Here is a 19,090-nt window from a genome sequence, read left to right as displayed (position 1 = left end):
ATAATATTATGTTTTAAAATAATGATTTTTTTTTTTTTTTTTTTTTTTTTTTTTCTTTTAAATATATTTTAGAATATTTTATTATATATATATATGACTATTTTTATTATTATTTATATAATAGATAATATTGTAAAATATTTTTTTTATATTTAAAAAGAAATTTGTATATGAAATTTGGTTGTTTCTATTTTTTATATTAAGTGTATATTTTTCTAAATGATAAAAAAGGTATAAGAATTAAAAAAAGAAATAATATATATGTTTTCTTAATAAATAAATAATTCTTTATATCCACTACTTTCAATAATTAGGAAAATATATATATATATATATTTATGTACATATTGATATCTATATATATTTTTTTATATATTATTATAAAACTTTATAAAAGGATTGTTATTATGTGATTAAAAAAGTATAATTAAAAATATAGTTTAAATTACATTTATTTAAAATATTTAAAAAAAGTTGTTATATATGACTAATAAATATTTATTTTTGGAATTTTTATATATATTCATAATAAATATATAGTAAATTTTATTGTAAAATCATTATTTTATTTTTTTTATTTATTTCTATTATATATTTTTATTACTAAAAATTAATGTATCTTTAAATTGTATACAATTTTTATCATATTTTTTAATATGTATTGATACATAATTTTTATAGAAAAGGTTTTAATTACTATAATAATAATTTCAAAACTTATAATATAATATATAGATGTGTATAATCAAAGCTTGATACAACATGAAATATAAAAGAAATGTTTTTTTTTCTAAATCTTTAAAATTTGGACACATTTCCATATTTATAATTGGAATAATATATGGTGTATTAAATGTAAGTTGAATATATTAATATTAAATATGTATTTATATTGCATTAAGTTACATAATTTGATGTAATATATAGATAAAAAAAAAAATTATATATATATATATTTCAATTTATGTAACATATTAATTTTTTTTTGTCTTTTTTTTTTTTTTTTTTTTTTTTTTTTGTAGAAATTATTTATAAGTGATGTAAATTCCTGTTATTCATTTAGTAATAGTATATTATATGAAAGACAATTAAGCGAAAAAGACAATTTATTATATTCAGCTGAACAAAATGTGGAACCTGCAGTTATGGGACAATTTTTTTCATTATCAAATGAGAAATCATTTTCTATTTCAGATGATATATATATAGAAGAACAGTCAATTGTGAATTTTATTGATAATATAATTGAAGATTTAGAACAATATAAGTTATGGAATAATTACATGGTAATTCCGCATATGAAACAGTATCCACCCGTTTTCAATAATGAAAAGGATATTGAATTAAATAATAAAGTTGATAATTTAGAAATAAATAGAGAAGATGTTATAAATGAATCAGAAAAATTGTGGTTAGAAATAATGAAAAATGAAAAAATAAAATTTGCTTCATTAAAGTGTAAACTATTTAATCAATATAATAAATTTAAAAATAAACATAATATACCAAAGAAACAGTATGAACAAGTATGTAATCAATGCAAAAAACTTATTGAAATTGCTGAGAAATATCTTGAATTGAAATTAAATAATATATTTTATGAATGGCATAATCAGAAGGTTTTCTGTATTGAAGATTTTAGAAGAAAAATTGAGAGATCTCGAATAGCTTGGAAAGCTTTATCTAACAAAATTCAATATTTATGCAATAAAATTATAATTAATTGTTTAGATAAAAATAAATACATGAATGAAATGAAAATAATGAAAGAATGGAAAGCAAAAAAAAATGCTGTAAAAATTGTAGAAGAGCAAGACAATAAAAAGAAACAAGAAGAAAATTCTTCTATGGTGGAAGGATTATATTCTGCTGATGAAAAATATGATGCGCTTATTACAGATGATGATTTGATATTTGAAATGTTTGATGAAAATAAAGAAGACGATATAACAGAAGAGTTTGTAAATAATGAATTAGATGAAGATGATACTATAATGGAAGAATCTGAAGAAGAAGAAGATGAAGCAGTTTCCGTAAGTGTTCCTGAGGTATATGATGATGAAGCTACACCAAATGAAAATGTAGAATCAGAAGAAAGGTATTATTTGGATAAGGAAGCAAATAGATTATTATTTAAAAATGACATATATAACGTTTGGTCATCTGATGTATCAAATATGTATGTAGATACAACTTACTATGACATATTAAACGTACATCCTTCTTGTGGATTAAGTGAAATTAAGAGTAATTATTATAACTTAGCTTTAAAATATAATCCAGAAAACAATTTAGGTAATGATGAAGCATTAATAAAATTTAGGGATATAAATGAAGCTTATCAAATATTATCTTTTGAACAAAGAAGGATGAATTATAATAAATATGGATTGAATGCTACAAAAGATATGTTATTAATAGATCCATCTATATTTTATGTGAAAATGTTAAGTATAGAAAAGTTTTCTGATTATATTGGAACTACACAGATAGAATCATTTCTAAAAATATTATCTGAAAAGAATATAGCTTTGCATGAATTGGATCAAAGATTTGAAGACATTATGAATTTGATGTATGAGAAACAAGAAGTACGAGAAGTTAAATTAGCCTTATATTTAAGAAATAAATTACAGCCTTATATAGATGGGGATGATCAATGGAAAAAACATATGGAAGAAGAAGTGAAAGAATTAAATAAATCAATATTTGGTACTTTTTTTTTAAAATCCATAGGATGGATATATACAAATCTCACTCAATGTTATAGGGAAAAGAATGGACATTTATTTGGCGTAAATGTAAAAATGGCTAGCATGAAATTCAAAAACAGGAATGAAAAAAATCATCTAAAAGTATCAAAATCTATGAGAAATTTGTTGTCTATAATTAAAGACTATATACCTCGTAATGAAAACTTGGCTGGTGTTATTAAAAAGATAGAATATTTGAATAGTGAAAATGATATTGAAAATAATGTAAGCAACGTTAATGAAGGGTTGACTAGTAATGATAATTCAAGTAATGATGAAAATGAATGTGAAAATGAAAATAGTAATGGAAAACCTAAAGGTAATAAGCTACTAAACGATAAGGAAAAGAGAAATCTTTTATATTTTATGATAAAGAATATGAAAAATATAGTTCAGGGTGATATTGAACTAACGATTAGGAATGCTGCTGAAAAAGTTTTATTTGATGAAGATGTAGACAAGGAAACACAATTAAAAAGAGTTGAGGCTTTGGAAATTTTAGGAAATATAATGAAAACGTATTCAAACGAAAATAAAAATTGGAAAAAGGATCAGGAAGCTGATATTGAAAATATTATTGAAAAAGTAATTAATGTGTCAAAAATGGTTAATAATGAATGAAATATAAAAAAAAAAATATATCAAATAATATAAATTAAATTAAAGAAGAAACTTAAAATAATATACTATATAATATCATTTTCAAAAACAAAATAAAATGTATAAAAATTAACAAAATATATATATATATATATATAGTTATGAAATATAATATTTATGTAATAAAATAATTTACACATGTGTATTTAATCTGACTTTTTAAAAAAAAAAAAAAAAAAAAAAAAATCTTAAAATTAAATCTTTTAATATATAAATATTATATATATGTTGTAATATTTTTTAAAATAAAATTCTTTTTGTTAAGTATTTATTTTTTATATAAATAAATTTATTTGTTAAGTTCATAATTGTATATAAATTAAATGAAATGATAATTTTTTTAATTTTGGTTATTCTTTTAATTAATTAAATTTTTTTTTTTTTTTTTTTTTTCTATATATCTTTATTTAATTTTTATTTTATATATAGTCATATATATATATTTTTATTAATTATTATTTAAAAATATTTTAATAAATTAGTTATTATTATTAAATTATTTTGAACCTTTAAGATAATAATGGACATGACTATATATATATAAAGATTAACAGGTTATCATTATATTTTTTGTATTTCGTGTCTTTGTTTCTTATAATATTACTAAAAAGGTATATGCTTTACATAAATTATATTTTTTTTTATTATATTTTATAAAACGTTCAATGTTTTATTTCCTTTTATAATTTTAAAGTAATATATAATGAGAATTTTTTGTAATAATGATTTATTATTATATAAATATATATAACAAGACATAAAATTACTTATGACACAAGATTATAGAATATAAATTATTTTATAATTATATATAATTTTTGAAAAATATAATTAAAATATTTTATAAAATTTTCATATGAGTACAAAATATAATTATATACTAAAGATCATTATTTATTATTTTTATATATTTACAAATACATAGAATTTTAATAATAATAATTTTTATTATTAGGAAGATGTTTTATTATAGCATTTGTTATAGAAATTATTTTATAAAATGGCTTATTAAATATAAAAAATGATATAGAAATAATAATATACCATTATTATAGGTAGTATACACACATATATATATATATATATATATATATATTTTCCAAAAAATTATATGTTCATTTTTATTTATATTAAATTTAGAGAAATTCCATTAATAAATAAAAATTTCATATTTGACCAAACAATTAATAAAAAATATTAATTTTATTTATTGTGTTCAAAAGTTTTTTTTTTTTTTTGAATAAAAATTATATATATGAAGGAGAAAAAAGTAAAAAACTAAAGGACTCCATCATATTTTTAATTTTAAATGTAAATTATTATATTATAATGTTTTAAGATAATTTTTTTTTAATTATATATAAAAAAATAATATTTCCATTAAAAAAATTTATGTAATAACTTATTTTTGAAAGAAGAAAATTTTTTAGGAACCTAATATTATGACTGTGATTGTATACATGAATATTGTATAAAAAAAATAATATCAAATAAATATATGAAATAAGTTATTTTGTTTAAAACAAATTGAAAATAATAGAATATATTAATAATAAATGTACATATATATATATATTAAATATATTATTGCTGGGAAAAATAAAAAATAAGAATAACATGAAATTATATTTTTTTAGAATTTTAAATTTATTAAATTTTTATTATATATTATTTTAAAAATGTATTTATCTTTTTATAATTTATTATTTTTTTTTTTTTTTTTTTTTATGACTTGAAGGAATAAAATATGTTAGGGTGTTAATAGTAAAATGAGAAATTTTCTTATTACCTATATTTATATTAACATCACCGTTCAATAGATATATATAATTGTTATAATTAATATATTAATTATATGTTAAATAAAATAAGATTTGGATAAAATATTCTTCATATTAATCACAATGAATTTAATTAATAATTTTTTTTACCTTTTTTATATTATTTCTATTTTTCTTATTTCCATTTTAGAGAAAGGAAATAATATATGCACTAAAAAGAAATAATAATAATAATAATAATATAAAATAGGAGCAATATATTTGTAATTTATATTATTACTATATAATATATATATTTTATTATATGTATATTCTAAGTATTAAATTTTAATAATTAATAAAATATTTTTATGTACATATTTTTAATTTGTATACCTATTAGTATTTTTATGTATTTTTTGTTATTTCTATATTAAAAATAACTATATTATTATATAGAAAATAATATAGTATTATATTGTGTAATTAAAAAAAATAAATAAATAAAAAAAAAATGAGATAATAAAATATATATATATATATATATATATATATATTTTATATATACATTTTTGATATAATAATAAATAAATATTTAATTCTTAAAAGAAAAACATAAGAATTAATCCAATATGAAGACCTGTAATAGGAATAATTATTGTTTATCTCAAAATATATTGGATAATAAAAATAAAATAAATTGTACTAATTCATTGACTATTTATTCAGATAATAAATATGAAGAAAATGAAAAAAGAAAGGAAATTTCTTTAAATATATCAAAATGTAGATATATTCTATTGCCTATTGTTGGGATATTATATATAATCCTATTGGTAAGTTTTAAAATTATTTAATATATTTTATTTTATTTATTTATTTTTTTAAAATATTATATATAATTATTCTTTATGTTATATTGTAGAATATATTAACATATAAGGGAAATGTATCCACGAATATACAATTTAAGAATACATTCACAAGAAATTTAAGTATGAAAGAACCTTCCCTTAAGGAAGTTCGTAAGCGTTATAAATGGAAGTTAGTAAATTTAGGTCATGATTTTAGGGAAACAACAAAACGTTTGTTAAAAAAGAAATTTAAAACTGGAAAAGGTGTATTTAATAAGTATTCAATTTTATTCACGAATTTATTAAACGATGATTTATGGGATCGATTTGCAATAAATTATTATATATTATCAGGAAATAATGAATATATAAATGATATAGATTTTGAATTAAATAAGAAACTTGTGTTATTGAATAATGAAAATAACAGTGAGCTTAGAATACATACTATTTGGAATGATGTAATGAATAATGAAAAAGAAAAATTTAAATCATGTAATATGTATTTTAATAATAATTATGTTCATTTAAGAAATCATTATAAAACAACTTTTAATTATGCAAAACCAACATGTAAACAATGTAATGAATTTTTTTTAATAGCGCAAAAATATATTGAAAATTCATTTAATAAGGTTTTTAATAAATGGTTCAAAAATAATGTATATTTAGATTCAAACGAATTTAAGGTCATTGTAATGGCCTGTAGGTTGTTATGGAGAAAAACATTGGCAGCATTAAAAGAAGAGGGTTTCCTTTATCTGAAGAAACCGTTTGAAGCTTTGCATCATGAAAGAAAAAAAATTCATAAAAGGGGTGGATATGCTTTGAAATTTAATGCTGAAGAGTTTTATGAAAAAAATCCAAATTTAGTTACTTACAGAGGAAGCCATTTATTTAATACACTTAAAAACATAAATTTAGAGGAAGAAGAAGAAGATGATGATGATGAAGCAGAAAACGAAAAAAAAAAACAAGAAAAAAACAAAGACAATAAAAAAGAGGAGGAAAATACATATGAAGACAATAAAGATAATGAAGACAATGAAGATAATGAAGACAATGAAGATAATGAAGACAATGAAGATAATGAAGATAATGAAGATAATGATGATTATGAAAATTATGATGATTATGAAAACTATGATGATTATGAAAATTATGATTATTATGATGAAGAACAATATTACAAAAATGAGGAAATTCTTGTTGAAGGAACAAGTGAGCAACCATCGTATGAATATAATTATTATTATGAAGAACCATTTACATTAACCCCTGAACTTATTGGAGCAATTGAAAGGGCAGTCGAAAGAGATGTTGAAAGAGAAGTTGAGAGAAGAACTGAGAAATTAATTCATGATGAATGGAAAAAAATACTTGTAAAAGAAATAAGAGATAAACCAAAAAAAAAAGTAAGATTTAATTTATAAGAATATATGTGGATTTATGTAAGCGATAAAAGGTAAACAAAGAACAAAATTGTACAAAAAATATTAACCAAAATATGAAATGATTTAATATGTATATATATATATATATCTTTTATTTTTTTAATTAATTTTTTTGTAATTTAATTTTTTTTTTTTTTTTTTTTTTATATTATATTATATTAATTATATATAAATATATATGGATATTATATCAAAAAATACATGAATCTCAGGTTTTTATTAATTTAATGAGAAAGAGAAAAAAAAAAAGTATCATAATAAAAAAAAAAGAAAGCAAGATGATTTAAAAATAATATGTTAATATAATTTTGTATATATATCTTAAATTTATGGATGAATTCAAATATTTTTAAAATAATGTTGACATGTGTATTGTTTAAAAATGAAAAAAAAACATTTATAATATATATAATTTTTATACTTTATTTTATTTATTATTTATTTTTTTTTTTTTTTTTGTGTATAAATTGATAATTATTTATTTTTGTAATATATGATGTTTATTTATTATATAACAAAATAATAAAATTAAGTGAATATTATAATAAATTTATTTATTATATTTTAAGATTTTAATTTAATTTAATTTAATTTTTTTTTTTTTTTTTTTTTTTTTTTTTTTTTTTTTATATTATAAAAAATATAATTAAAATTTTTATTTTACTATTATTATATATTTTTATGTATTTTCAATTTATACTATGATATGTTTTGTATAACAATTACTCAAAAGTAGGAAATTATTTATTATATTATTTTTCTTAAAAATGAGTAAATTATATGAAAATGAAATATTCTGATAGCTTGTTTTTATAGTAGTGTATTAGTGAATTAAACTATTAATTATGTATATATATTAAATAAATTGTATATATGTTTATATCTATATTTACTTATAATAATAAATTTATTTAACTATTAAAAACCATAATAAATTGTTTTACGTCCACTAATTAATCATATATATATATATATATATATATATATATATATATATAATATTGAATGATTTTTTTGGTTATAACTCAAATTATTAAAGAATATCGATTAAAATAACAGAAAATTTGACAATGAATATTTGTACGACGTTATTTATTTAAAAGTAGTAATTAGGATTATATACTTTATGTTTTAAAACTTTTTGTAATTTATAGCGAATTAATTTACTAATATAAAAATACATAACATATATATATATATATATATATATATATAACTATACAAGTAAATATTTTTATTAAATACATAACAACATATATAGACGATTTCGCATATATATATTGTTTATTAAATTCCCATGAATTTAATCATTTATATTAAGACGATTCACGTTTCTTTTCAATAGTAATATGAAATATAATTATATATATATATTTTTATTAATTATATAATATTTTATATGTATTTAATATTTCTCATTTATATGAAATGCATATTCATATTATATAGAATATATATGAGAAAAAAAAATTTCTTTTTATAATGTAGATATATGAAATAGAAAAAATTTTGATCTATGTCTATTGTTAATGATATTAATATTTATAAAAGTAAATATTTATTTATTTATTAAAAAAAAATTCGTGTAGAGTATTATAAATTGAAATTATATTATATATATTGTACATGTAATAAATAAATAAATAAATATATATATATATATATATATATATATACATATTATTATTTATAAAAATATTATAAATGTATATAATTATTTTTATTATATAAAATTAATTAGAAATATTATATATATACTTAAATTAAAAAGGAATGTACTTTTTTATTTATATATAATTTTTTACCCATATTTATAAATGTTTCATTTAAATAAGAAAAAAAAAAAAAAAAACGTGGTCATTCTGTAAATAATATAATAGTACCAATTTTTTATTAAATATAAAAAAGCTATATGAAAGGTAATTAATAAATAAGTACGAAAACAATATATTTATGTATATATAGTACAAAAATAATATTAAGAATATGGATTGTAATTATATTAATTCAAAATATATTTATTAGAATGATTGTATTTGATATTATATATATTTATACTCCCGAGTAATTTTTAAATAGAATTATATAATGTATGTTCATAATTTTATATATAATGTTATAAAATATTTATATATATATATATGAACTTTTTGAATATTGCTTAAAAAATATATTATATTAATATGTTATTATTAATATTTAAAATATTAATATTATAATACTATAAAATAGAGATAATGTAAGAAGTACTAATATGAATATATTATTATTTTAGATTCTCTGATATATGATAAGTAATTTCCATACACAATTTAACTTATTTAGTGAATTAAAATAAAAATTAAAACATGAATATGAAAAATATATTTATAATATTTATATAATTTGTGTAATATATATAATTTATATAATTTTTTCTATGCCCAGATATAAACTAAAATTAATATATTTAAATATAAAAAGAAAAAAAAAAAAAAACACATATATATATAATATTAATTTAAATATCATTTTAATATAAATATATTATTTTTAAGATTATTATTATTTTATTTTATTTTCCTAAGGATTTTTCCGCATATTTTTTAAAAATTACTATAAAAATATTATAAACTTTAATATATTACGAAAAAAAAGAAAAGAAAATATGCAATGATATAAACAGAAAACTTGAAAAATAATAACAAAAATAATAAAGAAACAGTAGATTCAAATATAATAAGTAATTGTATAAATTTTTATTACTCCAAATGTACATTTAAAAGGTTGGATAATGGAAATATGAGATCTTTAAAGTCTTGCTTTTTTAAACATAATTGGAACATATGTTTATTATGGATAAGAGTGATTTTAAGTAGTACCCTTTTAATATATTTAATATTTTATAACAATGTAATAATAAATAAACATTTTATAATTCTAATAAATATATGTATATACATATATATATTATTAATATATAATATAACATTATTTATTTAAAATTATTACTTATCATTATATTTTTATTTTATTTCATTTTATTTATTATTATTTTTTTTTTCTTTTTAGGTTTTTAATTATAAAATTAGATATGGAAAAAGTCATACAGAAGATTCTTTCAATTTAATAAAACTGAGAAACTTATCCGAATATAATAAAAATTACGATGGAGAATATTATGATATATTAAAATTAAATATAGATAATGATAAGTTAAAAAAATTTACAATGAGGATTCATCCTGAAGTTGAATTGTTCGGAAGGGAGTCTGAATATTTTGGGAAAAACATGAATGAAGTATATATAAAACTTATAACTGATTTAAAACCAGATTTGATTAATGTAAATGCAACAAGTAAAAAGGAATTGCTAAATGAATGGGATTTTATTATGAATAATTTTACACCAATGAATGATGAATCAACTGTTGAAACAAATAATGAAACAGACCATGATACAAATGATGAAAAAAGTATAAAAAAAAAGAAGAAAAAAAGAAGAAAACCTAGGATAAGATATATTGCAGAATTGGTTGGATATGGTACAATATTAATAGCTGGTTCTCCTGTTATATTATCTTTGATTATTATTGGAGGTTTCATATGGTGTGTTAAAGGTACAAAGGCTGCTAGAAAATATTTTAGTGCTATTAAAAAATTGCTTTTTGCAAAATTACCTTTTTAAATAATATAATGGATTATAATGATATGGAGATAAAAATATATTAATGAAAAATAAATTTCAAAAAAATAATAATATTTATTTGATTGTATATATATATATATATATATATATATGTATATATGTGTCTATGTTTATATTAATTAATATACCATGATGTACCTAATAATATAATATGCAAATCTTTTTGTTTTAGTTATAAATGATAAAGTTTTGATAAATACACCCATTATATATATAAATTATATTATATTGAATTTTATTGATATAAATAGCTTATGATGTTATTATTTATTCTCAATATATAACTACAGAAAAAACAAAAAAGGGGCATATAATATTTTATATATTCATAATATAAAAAGCATATGAAGAATTAAAAAAAATATGGTATATAATAAGTACATCGAATAGTAAAATGAAGAAAAAAAAAGAATACAAATTATGAGAAAAAGAAGAAAGTTGTTTTCTAAATGTTATTTTTAAATTAAATTATTATTACAACAAATAATAAAACAAGGAAAAAACAATTTGAAATTATACTAAATATATAAATTAGACGTTTTTTTGTATATTTAAAATTAAGAAATATATATCTAGTTGTTTAATTATTATTATTTTTTTAACTATATATATATATATATATATATATGTATTTTATTTTTATTTTTTTTTTTTTGTATTATTTCCCTCCTTTTATCTTTAAGTAGAAAGTGTTGAAATGATTTCTACACATATTTTTGATCTTATTTTGAAATTTTATTTATATTTTATTAATTAATTTATTTTATATGTTGTATTTGTGTTATTTATATATTTTATATTATTTATTTATTCATTTATTTTTTTTTATTATTATCATTATTTTGTTTTTATTTTTGAATAAATTAAATCTTTTAATATAAAAGTTGAATAAAGGTTTTAAAATAAATATTAGGACATAAAATTTAAAACAACAAAATGAATTATAAATTATAGTAATTACAAAATCTACTTGAAAATTATGTAATTTTTCTTTTAATTAGTCACGTAATAAATATATATTATGTAAAATATTTGCCTTATACAATTTTAATTTTGGATGTAATTAATGAATATAAATATTGTTCTTTATTAAGAAAATATTATTCTAATAATATCATTTCACGTGCAAAAAAAAAAAAAAAAATTATCATAAAATATAATTCATATATCACTGATTAGTAAAATTCTTCATATTCTATAAAATACATTACGTACATAAATGTTTCTTGTATTCACCTTTCCATGAATTTTTTCTTCTTTTGCGTAACCATATATATAAAAGCTATCACTGTTATAATTATTAAAACAAACACAGCAATTGCTATACGATATGAAAAAAAAAGCTCCACTAGTATAGCAGAGGAGCACGTACGTTGTAGGTGAATAAAAGTGAAACTTTAATTATATTAATATTTTGAATTAAAGTGACAAAAAAAATACTTTTACACAAACAAGGGATTTCGTCAATTGAGTAAGGGTATTTCCATTATAAACGGATATAATTACTCCTTGAGCAGCAGTATAATCTATACTCGTATCATAATGTCCTATAAAATGCAGAAAAAAAGGAATATATTCCTGCACTTGAACACAACCTCTTTTTAAATTATCTATATAATTATCATGTGCTTAATTTGATGAAGATAATAAATTATAGGATTTCATCTTATTTGAACATTATGAGGATTTATCATTTTAATTATTTGATTTATCTGAAAGTTTTCGAAAATATAATTCTTGTTTTCCATTAAAATCATTATAAAGCTTTCTTTGCATTCCTAAATATCCAAGGCGACTAGGAGATATGTTTGAATTTCCTCCTTGTGTGTTATCATATGTTTCTTTTTTATATTTCATTAAATTTGGTGTTCCAGGAAATTTCTTATTTGTTATTGGTGGTATTTTTTGTTTTTTTTTTGCGTCATCGTTTGGATATTTTTCTTTCTTATATTTTCTTTCATTCGTATTTGAATATTCGCCTAATTCATTATTTTCATGTTCATCATTTGTTGTAAGTTCATGTGATAATTCTGCTAAGGACCTAAGATTTGTTTGCACTAAAACGATATTTTTATATTTTATATTTGTATATAATCCATGACAGTCATTCTAAAAAGGTATAAAAAGAAAAAAATCCAATAAAATAACATGACAAAAAAAATAAATATGGAAATGATAAATAAGGATATTAAAACGTATAATAACAAAAGGTAGTTTTGAATTGTATACATATATATATATATATATATATATATATAATTTGTTACTTTTTTATTTCTCACATTATAAAATAAGGTTAATGCTCCTAATACGATTGAAAATATAAATAATTTAAAATTAAAAGATATCATTTTAAATATAAATGCTATTATATTTATAGATGTAATAATATATATATATATATATATATATATATATATATATATATATGTGTGTATACTATAAAGGAAAAAGTTATTTAAAAAACTTGTATATGTATTATTAATAATGTTCAGTTTTATTAAGAAATAATTTTTTCTATATATAAAAAATATTTTAAAAAAACAATTTATGTCCTCTAAGATGTAATATAAATATATTTTGTTCTTAATTTTTTTTTTTTTTTTTTTTTTATTAAATATACAAATGAATAATTTAATTTTTTAAAATTTATTTGAATTATATATGAATATAAAATAATTTTTTAAAATTTTTATTACATTTGCGTTAGAATTATTCGTATTGTAAATTATAGAATATGTGTATATATATACAGTTCTTTATATTAATGAATTGTTATGTTCACATTTATAAATATAAGACTTATAATATAAATATTAATTTAAAATTTTAATAAATAAAATTAAAATTGAAAATAGAAATAAATAATTAATATAATTTTTTATTTTGTGTTAAAAAAAAAAAAAAAATTATGTTTTCCTTATATAATTATTTCACATTTTACATATATATATGTTAATTATCTATTTTATTATTTAATTATATATCTACTATACAATGGAGTACTAAGAATTTAAAAAACGTTGAAATAAAAAGAAAACATAATACAGTTATAATTGCTAAAATATAGTTCTTGAGTTATTTTTTAATTATATTATATATTTACTATATATTAAAATAATGTTTATAATATATATTTGTATATATTACCTAATAGATATTTAGAGGTTGTTCTATTTTAATATATTTGATTATTATTATGTACGTTATGTATTTTATGGAGTTTGAACTTAATGATCTATATATCTATTACAACAATAATAAAATTGTGTGTTATTTTATTTTCTTTTAAAGAATTATCCATAATTTTGTAAAATTAGATAATAAATATAAATATATAAATATAATTAGTTCTTTTTTTCATTTTTATTGTAATACATATAATACATATATACAATAGAATTGATGTTATATTTATCATTATTATTTTATTTTATATTAATTAATTTTTTATTTATTTATTTATATTTTTTATTTTATTTTATTTTATTTTATTTTATTTTATTTTATTTTTTTATATTATTATTTTATTATTTTTTTTTTTTTTTTTTTTGTTTAATATTATTATTATTTTTTTTTTTATTATTTAAATAATATATAAGAAAGTAATTTGCTTGATTTAATTAATTTATAATATAGACGTTGTATGAAGTTTAAAATAATATTTATTTTTTATATTAATATTATTAAGAATGTTTTAGAATTTACAAAGGTAAAATATTTATTATTATATTTTTAACGTTTTTAAATATATAAGTATATGTTTATAATAATATCTTTTGATTAACCTAAGATATAGAAATAATATATATATATATATATATATATATATATATATCATATTATTAAACTATATAATAATTTATTATATATATATATATTTATATATTATTGTGAAGTACACATAATATATTAAAAAGTAGAATAGTGTATGTACCATTCATAATAAAACATTTTACGTATCTTACAATTTTACTATATTTTTAAAATACATAATATTATTTTTTAAAATATAAAATAAGAATAATACGATTAAGATGAAATATCATTGTGTAGAATATTATTCTGAAGAAACAAATATTAAAAATACAAGAAATGTTTGTTGCGTTAGACGAAAATATTTAAATTTGTTATCAATTTCTGGAATTTTATTATTATTAGTAGTACTAAACGTAAGTTAATAAATGTGAAACGTTTATAATATCAATATATATATATATATATATATATATATATATATATATATATTTTATATATTTATCTTTTTATATCAATTATTTTTTCTTCAGAATATAATAATATGTGAGAAAGGTGAAACAATAGATGGAGGAAATTATCATATAAATAGAAGAAATTTATCTGAGGTAAAAACTGAAATGAATACAGGATTAAGAAGTACCAGTTTAAAGAATAAAGGATTAAGAAATAGCAGTGAAAAGAATATGTTAACAAATAACAAAGATGAAAAAAATAATAATATTCCTCTTAGTTCACAATGTAATAATATAAATTATAATGATATATCAAAACAATTAACACTGGAAGATTTACATAATGTATTAGATAATTTAAAAGAACGTCCATCTAATGAAGATCTTCATAACATATGGACTCATGCTTTGGGTATATCTAAAGAAGGATTTCAAGATATGATAAAAGAATTAGCTCTTTATATAGAAGATTATTTACTTACATACGAATATCAACGCTATCATCATTTTTCTAATAGCGATAAACCTATATGTGTAAGAACTAATTACCGTACATGGAGAAAATCAATGAATGAAATTGGACTTGCTCTATCATCTACAGATAAGGAACATACACTTAATTTTTATAATTTAGTTAAAGATGGAGCATCAATTGATGAAATGAAAGAATTTATTTATTTATTTATAAAGTATTATGATACATTAAAAAATAATTTATTTAAAGAACATATGAACATATTTACAGAAAGGATGAATAATCCCGTAAGATTAAATTATTAAACTTAATTTATACGAATATCAATTATGTTGTTTTATGGGAAAATACCCATATAGTATAATTTTAATATATTAGATAAAAATTTAATATAAGGTATATTTATTAAATTCCTTATATCAGTTATTATATTATGGAATATATATATAATAGCAGAAATATAAAATATATTATAATATATAATAATATTTATAATTATCCAAAAGCATTTTAGAAATTTACAAGTTAAGATTTATTAGTATCCATTAGCTATATTACGTTATAAAATGGATGGATCCGATATTTATTGCACATATTGTTAAAAAATGTTTTTTTTCTATAATAAAAAAAAATATATATTCCTATGACAATACGCATGTTATTATAACAGTATTTGAATTTTTTGTGTTCTTGTTTATTTTTATGTTTATGTTTATGTTTTTTGTTTTCGTTTCGTGTTTCAGTTTTTTGTTTTTTGGTTCTTGTTTTGTACTCCTAATTATTATTATTATAGGAATAACTTCATATTTAGATATATTATGATTTTTGTTTTTTTGCTTTTTAAATAATTATTAAAAACATATAAAATAAAAATGTATTATTCCTTGTTTTTACATTATTTAAATGATTTAGTATTATCTGTTTAATACATAAAAAAATATAATTTATTGTAATAACCATTAATAAAATATAATGATTAAAAAATATAAATATAACAATTATAGTTTCATAACATATAATAATAGAATTATTCTATGATAAATTGTAATATATATATATATATGTATATATTATGCAAGAATATATATTTTTATAACATAGAACGCTACAAATAAATATACAATATAGTATAATATTGCATATATACGTTCTCGTTTTTTAAATTTCCTTATAATAATAAATATTATGATATGTATATTTTTTTGTCACACTTATATTATTTAATACATTAATAATAAATATATAAACGTTTTATATCCTTTGAAATACTTTTGAATAATATAAAAATAATAATGTTAATATTTGTAACAACATATATTAATTAAAGAGAAACCTAAGAATAGCATAAAATTTAGAAAAAAAAAAAATATATATATAAGAAAATAACAAAGCATAATAATAAAAAAACTAAAATTAAATTATAAAATATATATATATATATATATATATATATATATATGCATACTATTATTTCCAGGTTTAATTCATATCATATACTATGATAAATAATTCTTCTTGTTAATTGATTTATATGTTTCTAAAGATAGAAAATTATATATTGGAATATCTATTTTATATAAATATTCTAATAGGATGTGATATATATATAAGTTGTATATCTTTAATAACAATTATTTTACACATATTTATGTTATTTAGAACAAAAAAAAAGTTGTTTGTAATTAGAGTTTTACATGTTATATAGATATATAAAAATACAATTTAATTGTAATTTATGGTGTATCATAAAGTAATATTTTATTAGAAAATGGAAAAAAAAAACAAAAACAAAAATTATATAAAATGTGGAAATGTTTTATAATAATACGTGTTTTATGTATTTAATTTATTTATTTATTTATTTATTTATTTTATTTTTTGTTATAAATAAATGTGGAAATATTGTTCCAGTAAAAAAGTGCATTTACATGATGAAAAAACAATTGTGTATTTTATTATAAAAATAATAATTATATTTTATATTTAAAATATGTAATTCGTTTAATAAAATTAAATGTATTATAATATATTAATTATTTAGTTATAATTTATATCATATTATAATATAAGAGTCTCAATAAAAATGAAAAATCATTACACAAATATCTTATTATTATTTTGTCTTCCTTTAAATAAATCATTAAAGTGCTAACAAATATACATGAAAAAATTATAATTATAATATATATATTAGCATATCCTATATATATAAGTATACGTGTATATCCTTATACCGTATATATAAGAATAATATTTATATAAAAATTCATTATATATAATTATAACAAAAATATATATTGTCATAAAATATAGCTAACTATAATATATATACAAATGTTATATTTTTTCAAAGTAAATAAAAGATCGAACTACTATAGCGCATATATTTTACATATATCAAACCAAAACAAAAAAAATTTTAATGAATAGGTTATTATGAAAATATGAATTGCACAAATCATCTATCTATGATAACAACCCCAAAATAGAAGCAGTAAGGAATAATTTCTATGAAAAAACGTTTAAATTATTTGGATATTAGAAGAACGTATGTAAAAAAACAAAAACAAAACGAAAACAATGAAATGTATAATTTTTTAAGAATTTATAAAAAAATTATATTAAAAAATTAAACAGAGAAAGTATTAACAGAACTATTTTCGTCATTGCAAACTGGAATAAAGAGAGACGATTTAAGTGCATGTGAATATAAAAAGACTTTATCATATAACGTCTAAAAACGTTGTCTCATTTTCTATTCTATTTCAGGATGTGTGGCACCAAGTTGTGTTTCTTTAGTAAAGGTCTCGCAAATAAATGGAAAAGTACTTCTTTCTTTCTTTGATAGAAGTTATTAAGCAAACAATTACTGCTTTAGCTACGAAATACGGAATTTATTATGATATTAAATATATCATGTGTGAAGTAAAAAATAAATTAGATATATGTATTATAGGTTTATTTCAATTGTGAAAGGTTGCTAATGTAGAAATCTTAATAATGAAAATGAATTTATTTAATATGTGAATATTCAATATAATATGTAATTCAATATATCTGATTATAATGAAAAAGAATTTCTTTGTCTTGTTGTAAAAGAAGAATGTTTTCACTGTCACGAGATTTATAGAAATCAACATACAAAATATTGTGAGAGATATTAAAAAAAGTTGTTGACGCACATATTACACAAGTAAATAATGGAACTAACATATTACATATAGAATAAAAAACAG

At 17.0% G+C, this 19,090-nt stretch overlaps 5 protein-coding genes across 5 annotated transcripts; 4 read left to right on the top strand and 1 right to left on the bottom strand.

The window, feature by feature from the left end:
• Positions 1-762: 762 nt before the first annotated feature.
• Positions 763-3,374, top strand: PADL01_0200500 (DnaJ protein, putative; the record flags this gene model as incomplete). Its single annotated transcript, XM_028680948.1, has 2 exons — positions 763-855; positions 1,023-3,374. The coding sequence occupies 2 exons, from the start codon at positions 763-765 to the stop codon at positions 3,372-3,374; spliced, it is 2,445 nt and encodes an 814-aa protein (XP_028536250.1).
• Positions 3,375-5,805: 2,431 nt separating this feature from the next.
• Positions 5,806-7,460, top strand: PADL01_0200400 (PHISTb domain-containing RESA-like protein 1; the record flags this gene model as incomplete). Its single annotated transcript, XM_028680937.1, has 2 exons — positions 5,806-6,009; positions 6,099-7,460. The coding sequence occupies 2 exons, from the start codon at positions 5,806-5,808 to the stop codon at positions 7,458-7,460; spliced, it is 1,566 nt and encodes a 521-aa protein (XP_028536249.1).
• Positions 7,461-10,262: 2,802 nt separating this feature from the next.
• On the top strand, positions 10,263-11,147 carry PADL01_0200300 (Plasmodium exported protein (hyp9), unknown function; the record flags this gene model as incomplete). Its single annotated transcript, XM_028680926.1, has 2 exons — positions 10,263-10,373; positions 10,533-11,147. 2 exons carry the CDS (start codon positions 10,263-10,265, stop codon positions 11,145-11,147), a joined length of 726 nt encoding a protein of 241 aa, XP_028536248.1.
• Positions 11,148-12,863: 1,716 nt separating this feature from the next.
• PADL01_0200200 (stevor PIR protein, putative) lies at positions 12,864-13,519 on the bottom strand (the record flags this gene model as incomplete). Its single annotated transcript, XM_028680915.1, has 2 exons — positions 12,864-13,277; positions 13,436-13,519. The coding sequence occupies 2 exons, from the start codon at positions 13,517-13,519 to the stop codon at positions 12,864-12,866; spliced, it is 498 nt and encodes a 165-aa protein (XP_028536247.1).
• Positions 13,520-15,205: 1,686 nt separating this feature from the next.
• On the top strand, positions 15,206-16,159 carry PADL01_0200100 (Plasmodium exported protein (PHISTa), unknown function; the record flags this gene model as incomplete). The annotated part of the gene is made up of 2 exons (XM_028680904.1): positions 15,206-15,340; positions 15,458-16,159. The coding sequence occupies 2 exons, from the start codon at positions 15,206-15,208 to the stop codon at positions 16,157-16,159; spliced, it is 837 nt and encodes a 278-aa protein (XP_028536246.1).
• Between the last annotated feature and the right edge of the window lie 2,931 nt (positions 16,160-19,090).

The sequence above is a fragment of the Plasmodium sp. gorilla clade G2 genome (assembly GCF_900097015.1).
Source record: "Plasmodium sp. gorilla clade G2 genome assembly, chromosome: 2".
NCBI classification, from domain to species: domain Eukaryota; phylum Apicomplexa; class Aconoidasida; order Haemosporida; family Plasmodiidae; genus Plasmodium; species Plasmodium adleri (nom. inval.).
The sequence above is the reverse complement of the archived record's forward strand: the minus strand, read 5'-3'. Positions and strand labels throughout refer to the sequence as shown.